We start from the raw sequence: 10,951 nt of genomic DNA, 5'->3' as shown, positions 1-10,951 counted from the left end.
ATATAAAACCACAGATTTAGCCCTCTGTGCCACCAAAAAGACATCTCATGTAATTGGGCAGTCCATGGCAGCTCTGGTGGTAGCAGAAAGACATCTATGGTTGACCCTGTCAGATTTAAAAGAGAAAGACAGGGTCTTCCTTATGGACGCCCCACTTGCGCCTTCTGGTCAGTTCAGCGCGCTGTCAATTCCGTTGTTGACACATACCAGGAGGCTTGTAAACAGGCAGCGGCATTCCAGTGGTTCCTCCCTCGCTGTTCTCTAGCTCAAGGGCCTGCTGGGTGGGAGCAGCCACGTCCATGTACCAGCTCCTCATAAAGAGAGGTGCAAAAAGTGAGCGTCTCCTCTCGTGCTTCCCTGCAACGGGACCGTGGTGGGTGGCGCCGGAGGCTTCAAAGACGAGGCCTGATCTGAGAGTCGTGCTTCAGTCCAGGAAGCCCTCAACAAAGTGGTCCTGACAACCAACATCCATGACCACTGAGGGTGACCGCTACTGGGGAAGAGCGGGGTGCATCTGCATTACATGGTGTCCGTCTCTCCTCAGAGTCCTCAACCTTAGTTAGTTCAGTTGTTTCCTGCTGGTCCTCCACTTCCAGACTGTAGAAAAAGTTTATCGCATTCAATTCAGTGCTCCGATGCCACCTTTCACCCGGGACTTTCCCACACTGGTGGGCCATGAGCAGTCTCTGATATTGGAAACTAGTTACTCCCCAACACTGGTTACAGATTGATGTCTCTATATATTACCACCACGTTACATTGCTGACAGGATGCAGTGTTTTATAATCTAGAGATTGTAAAAAGGATTTAGCACATGCACTGTCCAGTCAAGTGCCAGTGGATTAGAGGCCTGCTATCGTGGACCCCAACTCAACAGAGTACAGCATGGGACAAGATGGGCGGGTGCTGATGCGAGCGGGTCATCACTCATGTGTGTTCAAGATGCAGGAGAATAAAATGATTCATGGGACTCCTGCAAAATAGAAATATCTAAACATAAAATACCTAAAACAAATCAATTTTTATTCATCTATTGCACAAAAGCAAAATGAACTAATATAAAATATAAATTATTGCATATGGAGAGTTTCTATTTATGCTATAACGTGTTAGCAGCGTTGAGCAATGCAGTGCTGAAATTTGTATGCTCACAAATAATCTCACAACACACGAATTGAAGATATACAATACCCTAGATAGATACTCTATTAGATCCACTTAATTTATAATTTATTATCTAATATTGTGGCATTGTTTATTTGTGTCAGGGTTGGCAAGGGAGGAACTCAAGTGCAGACAGGGATCACAACACACAGGATTTATTTAATACAAAAAGGGAAAAACAAAACCCACGAGGGGGAAAACAACGACTAGGGCAGATACTAAACGACTTCACAGGACAGGATTGACATGACAAACAAACTCTTAACACTAACTACAACCAAACACTCACGGTAATACAAGGACTTCAGAGGTACAGCACAATCACAAATGTGGAACAATCTCAGTGGAACAATCTCAGTGGAACAATCTCAGTGGAACAATCTCAGTGGAACAATCTCAGTGGAACAATCTCAGTGGAACAATCTCAGTGGAACAATCTCAGTGGAACAATCTCAGTGGAACAATCTCAGTGGAACAATCTCAGTGGAACAATCACATATGAGGTACAATCACAATGAACCGACGCGAGACAGAGCACACTAGGAGATCTAAATAGGGGGAACAATTAAGACACGACAGGTGACACAGATAGAACAATCACGACAAGACTAGGATAACAAGGGGGGCGGGGCAAGGGAACGAGACAACACAAGCACATGACCCAAAGACAAGGCCATGTGCTTGCACACAAAACACGGGTCTGTCATGATCCTGCCTCAAGACTAGGGAAAAATCAAGGACACGAGGGCAGAATCATGACAATTTGTGTCTGAATGTTTGAAATGTGAGTTTAAGGTTTTTTTTTTTTTTTTTTTTTTTTTTTGTGAGCTAGTTTAAGATCAGTTTTATATGAAAATTCTAGATGGAAAAAAAAGCTATGTTTTTTTTTTTTTTTTTTTTGATGGTCCCCTTAGTCTATTTACATGCCAACCAACTCTTATTAGGTGTATTAGTAGACTTAGGTTAAGGCTAGGCTTGGAATAATAAGTTGACATACTTGCAAAGTGGCTAATAGTCATTTGAATGTCTGTTAGGAAGCCATATAACGTTTTAGCAGATATTTAGCAGTAGAGCTGTAATTGGGCCTTAAAAGTTAGGCCCGACAGGACCCGAGCCCGACAGGTTTCAGCCTGAGCCCGACAAGTACATTTTGATTGACAGCTTTTTTTGAAGCCCGAACCCGTTTACAGCCCGACATTATTCAAATGTGTGCACGCACACAGCTCTTTTGCCTTTTGTCAACAATTAGTAATTTATTCATGTTTTAACATAATTTACTCATAACTAACGTAGACTAGACCACTTGGAAGTTGGAATAAAGAAATAAAATAAGTCCTCTGTGACATCGTAACATCTCAGCATTCTAGACATAGGCTCATTTAACCTATAAATAGACCAATGCACCAATAAAAACGAGTTATTAAAAAAAATTAAGATAAATGTTAAATTAAGATGGGTATTTGGCAATAACGAAACTAAGATAAAGGCAAAACATTTCCACACCCAAACTTTTCCACACCTCAGAGTTTGCTTTAGTTGCTGGTGCAACAAAACGTAATCACCAGAGGCAAGCCTCCGTTACACCTGCTCAGCATTCATTTTCGCATCTTTCTTGCGCTAATCGAAACACATCACATGACCGCACATGAATTATCCACAAAGAAAACAGAGCGATGTACTCCATTGCGTTCAGAGAGCGCCGCTCTTCCTGTTTATCCCGAAACCGTCGCACCATAATGACGTAAGCGTGCTCCGGCACGAATGCTGAAACGCTATATGTGTGTGCAGGCCAGAGGGGGAGTGGGGAGGGGGGACAATCGTACTCGGGCCCGGTTCATGGCCTAGTGTGAGTACACCATAAGATGATAGAAATTAAGCCCGAACCCGACGGGTCCCATCGGGTTCGGGCAAAGATCTTCAGCTCTATTTAGCAGACATACTTCACATACTCCAATGACTGCTAGATGACATGTAGTTGCAATGCAAAGTCACTTATCCACAGTTTTCTAAAGGGTACCATCAAAATAAACATACTGATATTGCAATAAAAACATTAATCTGAACTGATATCTGATTTTATGGCTGTTGTGAGGTTACTTTACTTAAAGTGGGCACATTATAAATTACCACTTATAAATTATAAGACCACATTATAAAACAGTTTGGATGTTTTCATGAAGACTTTGTATTTGTCATTTTACAGTAAAAACACTAATAAGTTATTGTGCAGATCTTAGATTTAAGTCTAATAATATGACTATGGGAAATATAATTCATCATAACTTAAGTGGATGGAATATGTTCATTGTGTGTTTTAAATAAAAAAACACAAATAAGTAAGTATTATAATATAGTAAAACTGTTCTTATGATTATTTATGAGATGATACAACATAGTAAAAGGTTTATAATGCATTTTTCATTAATTACAATGCCTTACTAATAATCATGTAATGTATTATAAATACAGGCTTAATAGAAAGTGTTACCAAAATTTGTTCATCTCTATTTGACCAATGCCTGATCCACCCTCCTATGCTGCCCTATGAGGTCATTGGCTACGTTTGCAATCATTCATCTATAATAATTTTGCCTTTAAAAGTGCAAATACTTCATTAGGTGCATTTGGCAGATATAGTTGAGCTCAGTCTTTGAGATGCTTCTGTTTCTTTACATTCTCCTGTGTTTCTTTCAGCTTCAAGCAAAGGTAGGAAACACTCCTTGCCGAATGATGGGAGAATCTAAGCACCCTCTGCTTTTCAAGGATGGAGACGTAACTATTGGGGCACTTTTTCCAGTACACAGCATAGAGACATCATCTTCATTCAAGTTTACACAAAAACCTCAGTTTTTATCATGCTCCAGGTTTGTTATTATGGTATATGGAATTTACTGTGTTTATGCATGTCTTTTACTTCAACACTGTCTTTATCTGTTTATTCATTTAGTTGATATTTGCTGATTTACTGTTTTCACAGTGTGAATCTGAGAGATTTTCGGCTAGCTCAAATCATGATCTTTGCCATTGAAGAGATTAACAAAAGTGAAAGTTTGCTCCCAAATATTTCTATTGGCTACAGAATTTATGATACCTGTAGTTCAAGACTGTCTTCTATGAGTGCAACTGTCGGACTAATGAATGGTCTAGAGATTGAAGCTGGAGACACATGCAAGGGACAGCCTCCTATACATGCTATCATAGGAGAAACAGAGTCTTCTGCCACAGTGATTTTGTCCAGAACTACAGGACCTTTTAAAATTCCAGTGGTAGGTGATAATTAAAATAGGTTTGATCAACATATTGTGGAAACATTTTATTGTTTCCTCTATTATTATTTTTGATTATTAATATTAAATATATATATTTTTTTATTATTATTGTTATTATTATTTTTTTTAGATAAGTCATGCGGCCTCCTGTGAGTGTCTTAGTAATAGGAAAGAGTACCCCTCATTCTTCAGGACTATTTCTAGTGATTACCACCAAGGCAGAGCACTTGCATACATAGTCAAGCACTTTGGCTGGTCTTGGGTGGGAGCTGTGAACAGTGACAATGATTATGGAAACAATGGAATGGCCATATTTCTTAATACAGCTCAGAAAGAAGGTATCTGTGTGGAGTACTCTGTGAAATTCTACAGAACGGAGCCTGAAAAACTTAAAAAAGTGGTAGACACAATAAAAACAGGTACCGTAAAAGTGATTGTTGCATTTGTGTCATTTCTTGAGATGGGTTTATTAACTGAACAGTTAAGTATTCAGAACATAACGGGCCTCCAAATGGTTGGTGTGGAGGCATGGATAACTTCAAAGACTTTGATCACTCCAACAACATTTCGTGTTCTTGGAGGCTCACTGGGGTTTGCAATAAGAAAAGTCAATATTGAAGGTTTTGCCGATTATGTTATAAAAGCATTCTGGGACACAGCTTTTCCATGCTCACACGGTCAAGGGAATGATTCTCAGATCAAAGTAAATTGCAGCAGTTATCAGGATCTGCTTTTGCTGAAAAATTATAATGAAGATGTGCCTGAACACAGATTTTCAAGCAACGTCTACAAAGCAGTTTATGCTGTGGCTCATTCATTACACAGTCTCCTCAAGTGCAAAACACAAGAAGGCTGTGAGAAAGGCTTGAAAATACAACCACAGCAGGTAAATAAATCAATAAATGAATAAATCATAATTGAGCCAAATATATAGAATTAAGTAGGTGAAACTTAGTAGCAACGTCCATTAACAAATAATTAACAAATATTAAATAATGCCTAACAGATTATTTATGACCCTGGACCACAAAACCAGTCTTAAGTCACTGGGGTATATTTTTAGCAATAGCCAAAAAAAAAAAAAAAAAAGATTATAGATTTTTTTTTTTTTATGCAAAAAATCATTAGGATATTAGGTAAAGATCAAGTTCCATGAAGATATTTTGTACATTTCCTACCATAAGTATATCAATATATTTTTTTGATTCGTTTTATGCATTGCTAAGAATTAATTTGGAAAAATGTAAAGGTGATTTGCTCAGTATTTAGATTTTTTTTGCACCCTCAGATTCCAGATATTCAAATAGTTGTATCTCTGCCAAATATTGTCTGATCCTAATACATCATACATCAATAGAAAGCGTATTTAATCATAATACAAACGTATAATACTTAACTGATCATGATTCAATGCTTTCAAATGCCATTAATGTTTTAATTCATATGATCCTGCACCTTTTAAAAATCTTTAAACAATTTTAACAAATTATACCACAGATTACAAACTTATTTGTTAATGTACTTTTTTTTTTTACATTTACAAATGTTGTGAAAAAAGAGCTTAATAAGTAATTTTAAGCGCTTTACTATTCACTGAATTCATGTTATCATATTATTTGTTAACGCATAATCATAAACTCTTCTATTTCCACACCTTAACAAATCATGTATTAATTATTGGTTCATTATTTTTGCAGTACCCAATCTAAAGTGGAAACTATTCATCATCTGTACGTTTTATAAATGTTTATTACTCATACAGAACCTTTATGGGAATTTGACTTTAAGCAGCTGTAACAACATTTGTGTAAAGGGTGGTTAGTTAAGTTAAAGTAAATGCTTATTAAAGATTTAACACATTGTAATTTTGGTGAAAAACATGTTTTTATTGCCTCAACATTTGAATCATATATCAGATATATATCATATATCAGGAGAAAACAAATCTATTTTTTTAAAGAAAATACTTGCTTATTTATTAAAAACATTATATAATATAATAATTGAACCACGTTCCTTTATAGTAATGAAATTAACCTATCTACACTTCTGACCCCTTACCCCACCCTTAAACCTACCCATACGACTAAACCCTATCCTTACCCATATCACAACTAAATAGCAGCAAAATTGTTGAACATTAGCTAAAGCTTTTAATCATTGTATAACATTTGTTAAAATCATTTGTAGATTTTCAAGAAGTCCATGATCATATGAATTAAAGGTTTAATGACATTCTCAGCATTGTTATGTCCATTAATTTTCTGTTGATTGTAAGGTAATACTGTTTATTAAATGTAGAAAATATTAACAAGCACATTATCTCATGTTTCTAGATATGTGAACATATCTAATAATTTGTTTAACATTATATAATATTTGTCAATGACTTATAAAGTTATTATAAATTGTTACTGGTTGACATTGTATTACAATTTTCCAGTTACATCTAATTTGTCTTTTCACTAGGTGGTTGAGGCTCTGAAAAAGGTAAATTTCACTGTAAAGTTTGGAGATTGTGTGTTTTTTGACAGCACTGGTGCCACAGTAGCCCGATATGAAGTTGTGAACTGGCAGAAGGATTTTGATGGATCAGTCCAATTTAAACCAGTGGGATACTATGATGCTTCACTGCCCATTGACACACGATTTGTGGTTAACACTGAAAACATACTTTGGGCTGGAGGAAAGCTGAAGGTAAATGCTAATAACATTTAGAATTTTAACTGGGTAGCCATCCTGCCAAAATCAGAAAAATGCAAAAGCTATTACTGACATCTAATACAAAAGGAGGGTATTACACTATAAGTAAATTATTATTATTATTATTATTAAGAAAAAAAGAAGTAAATCAATAACAGTGACCTCAAGCAATTTTTTTTCCACAAATAAATAAAGTTAAATACTTTGATAGAGTAGAAAACGCAAAAGTAGATGGTGTTGAAACACACACACACACACACTCAAACACACAAAAGTATACATAACTATATATATATATATATATATATATATATATATATATATTTATTTATTTATTTATTTTTATATATATAAAAGCCAAGCTCTGTGTGCAGTGAGAGCTGTCCTCCAGGCACTAGGAAGGCTGCACAGAAAGGAAGACCTGTCTGCTGTTATGACTGTATTCCGTGTGCAGAAGGAGAAATCAGTTATGAGACAGGTAAACTTCAATCCATCTCAAAGTTTCAAAGAAAATTGGTTAGCTTCTCTTTTTGTGGTTTTCTTTTGCTCTTCAGGGTGCAATTTTTTATCAAAGAAGGTCACAAATAAAATAATTTCCCTTTTATCTCTAACAATAGTAAACAACTTCTTTTCCAGATTCAAATAACTGCAAGCAGTGTCCAGTGGAATACTGGTCTAATGATGAGAAAAATAAATGTGTGTTAAAGGCTGTAGAGTTTCTGTCATTTACAGAGGTTATGGGTATAGTGCTAGTCTTTTTCTCACTGTTTGGAGTAGGAATAACTGTGCTGGTAGCTTTACTTTTTTACAGTAAGAAGGACACCCCCATAGTAAAAGCCAATAACTCAGAGCTGAGTTTCCTGCTGCTCTTCTCATTGACTCTGTGTTTCCTCTGTTCACTTACTTTCATTGGCCGGCCCACTGAGTGGTCCTGTATGTTGCGTCACACAGCGTTTGGGATTACTTTTGTTCTCTGTATCTCCTGTGTTCTGGGGAAAACTATAGTGGTTTTAATGGCCTTCAAGGCTACACTTCCAGGAAGTAATGTCATGAAATGGTTTGGGCCCGCAAAACAACGACTTAGTGTTTTTGCCTTTACACTTATACAGGTTCTTATCTGTGTTCTTTGGCTAACAACATCTCCTCCATTTCCCTCCAAAAATATGAAATATTATAAGGAAATAATCATTCTTGAATGCAGTCTGGGTTCTACTATAGGTTTCTGGGCTGTGTTGGGTTATATTGGCATACTGGCTGTCCTGTGCTTCATTCTTTCTTTTCTGGCTCGTAAGCTGCCTGATAACTTTAATGAAGCCAAATTCATCACATTCAGCATGCTGATATTCTGTGCTGTATGGATCACATTCATACCAGCTTATGTCAGTTCTCCTGGAAAATTTACTGTAGCTGTGGAGATATTTGCCATATTTTCTTCAAGCACTGGTTTACTATTCTGCATATTTGCACCTAAATGTTATATCATCCTACTAAAGCCTGAAAAAAATACAAAGCAACACATGGTGGGAAAAACAACATCTAAGTTCTATTGACAAACAAAATAATATGTCTATATTAACATTGCAAAATATATTGGTGATGCACTGATACCACTTTTCCACAAATAGTTCAATATTGATACTTTCATTTTTTGTACTTAATGATACAATACCTATATTTTCACAGCATTTGTCATTTTTTTTCCAAATATTGGGTACAGGGAAAAAATAATAATAGGAAGAAGAATAAGAATCAGAGGTTATTTCTACAAAATTCTATATGTTAAAATTTATTTTATAAGCTTTTGTTACTTTGACTGTTCATTTTTATGGCACATTAGAAACTGTAAACACAAAACATTTTCCTAAAATAATGCAGGGAACCAGTAGTTATACATTGCGTATGCGCATACTATTTTGGTGATGTAATTTGCATCATGAAGATGGTTCACCTGTATGTGGACCCTTGCGTATGAATAATAATAATAAAAAAAAATATTTTACAGCAAGCTAAGCATTAGCAGTGTGTACACATTTGCATTAGTGCAGAATGAGAGAGACACAGATAGCCTAGCGCATTTCACACAATCTGCTAGTTTTACTTTTGCTGTAATCGTGTATGCTTGACATTTAAAATAAATGTTGTTTATAGTGAATGCCCCTATACATTTTGATTTATATTTACAATTTAATTTTAATCCAAATGCATTCGCTAATGGAGTGAACAGCAATCAAGATATATTTTCTGACTGTGCCTAGAAATCCTGTCCATAAAAGTAATGAACAGGACAAAGGGCAGCCCTGCAGGAGTCCAAACATGCACTGGGAACAAGTCTGACTGACAGCCAGCATTGCGAACCAAACTCCTGCTCCAGTTATAGAGGGACCGGACAGCACTTAACAGAGACCCCGTACCCCATATTCCCGGAGCACCCCCCACATGAGGCCGCGAGGGACACGGTCAAATGCCTTCTCCAGATCCACAAAACATGGACTGGTTGGGCAAACTCCCATGAACCCTCCAGCACCCTGGTGAGGGTATAATGCTGGTCCAGTGTTCCACGATTGGGATGAAAACCTTGTTCCTCCTAATTCCAAGGTTCGGCCAAATTCTCCTCTCCAGTACCCTGACATAGACCTTCCCAGGAAGGCTGAGGAGTGTGATCCCCCTGTAGTTGTAACACACCCTCCGGTCCCCTTTCTTGAAAAGAGGGACCACCACCCCAGTCTGCCATTTCAGAGGTACTGTTCCCAACCACCATGCAATACTGCAGAGACGTGTCAGCCAAGACAGCCCCACAACATCCAGGGACTTGAGGTACTCAGAGCAGATCACATCCACCCCTGGTGCCTTGCCACCAAGAAGCATCTTAACTACCTCGGTGACTTTAGCTTGGGTACTGGACAAGTCCACCTCTGAGGCCTCAGCCTCTGCTTCCTCAACAGAAGGCATGTTGGTGGGGTTAAGGAGATCCTCGAAGTATTCCTTCCACCGTCCAATGATATCCCCAGTTGAGGTCAACAGTTGCCCACCTCCACTGTAAACAGTGTTGGCAGGGCACTGGTTCCCCTTCCTTAGGCGTCATATGGTTTGCCATAATCTCTTCGAGGCCAACCAATATTCCTTCTCTATGGCCTCACCAAACTCCTCCCAAGTTTTTGCCTCCACAACCACCTGAGCTGCAGCCTGCTTGGCTTGCCTGTACCCGTCAGCTGCCTCAGGAGTCCTGCAAGCCAGCCAGGCCCGGTAGGACTCCTTCTTCAGCTTGACAGCATCCCTTACTTCTTGTGTCCACCACCGGGTTTGGGGATTGCCACCTCGACAGGCACCAGAGACCTTACGGCCACAGCTCCGAGTAGCCGCAATGACAATGGAAGCAGAGAACATGGTCCACTCGGACTCAATGTCTTCAGCCTCCGTCAGAATCTGGTCGAAGCTCTGCCGGAGGAGGGAATTGAAAATCTCTCTGACAGGGGGCTCAGCCAAACGTTCCCAACAGACCCTCACAATACGTTTGGGTCCACCGAGTCTGTCCAGCTTCCTCCATCCAGCGTTCCCTTCGTTCAAATGGCTGATTCATTTAGGGGTGAAGTAAAGGTTTTTTTTTATGAATGCTTCATTGAATTATTAGTCTTGTTCAATTTGAAGCGGATCATCACCATCAGATCAACCAGTGTTTGACATCAAAGAACCGCAAGAGCTTTAGAGAGCATACGGCTACTTGTTATTTTGAATCGCTCTCGCTGTACTGTGCAGCTCTACTTCAAAGCCAACACATATGCCAATGGTTCAGTGCACCAAATGATTCAACAATTCAT

The 10,951-nt window shown here is 38.2% G+C and overlaps 1 protein-coding gene across 1 annotated transcript; it reads left to right on the top strand.

Annotated features, from left to right (window-relative positions):
• Positions 1-3,801: 3,801 nt before the first annotated feature.
• LOC113117923 (extracellular calcium-sensing receptor-like) lies at positions 3,802-8,686 on the top strand. Its single transcript, XM_026286827.1, has 6 exons — positions 3,802-4,028; positions 4,142-4,430; positions 4,564-5,319; positions 6,903-7,130; positions 7,494-7,614; positions 7,773-8,686. The coding sequence occupies exons 1-6, from the start codon at positions 3,820-3,822 to the stop codon at positions 8,684-8,686; spliced, it is 2,517 nt and encodes an 838-aa protein (XP_026142612.1). The 5' UTR covers positions 3,802-3,819.
• The last annotated feature ends 2,265 nt before the right edge of the window (positions 8,687-10,951 follow it).

Source organism: Carassius auratus, chromosome 17, assembly GCF_003368295.1.
Source record: "Carassius auratus strain Wakin chromosome 17, ASM336829v1, whole genome shotgun sequence".
NCBI lineage: Eukaryota > Metazoa > Chordata > Actinopteri > Cypriniformes > Cyprinidae > Carassius > Carassius auratus.
The sequence above is the reverse complement of the archived record's forward strand: the minus strand, read 5'-3'. Positions and strand labels throughout refer to the sequence as shown.

Excerpts from the sequence above, each read along its gene's own strand:
- LOC113117923 (XM_026286827.1), top strand. The coding sequence starts at position 3,820 with ATGCTTCTGTTTCTTTACATTCTCCTGTGTTTCTTTCAGCTTCAAGCA. Across the intron at positions 4,431-4,563 it reads GACCTTTTAAAATTCCAGTG|ATAAGTCATGCGGCCTCCTG; the intron begins GTAGGTGATAAT and ends TATTTTTTTTAG. Across the intron at positions 7,131-7,493 it reads GGGCTGGAGGAAAGCTGAAG|CCAAGCTCTGTGTGCAGTGA; the intron begins GTAAATGCTAAT and ends TATATATAAAAG.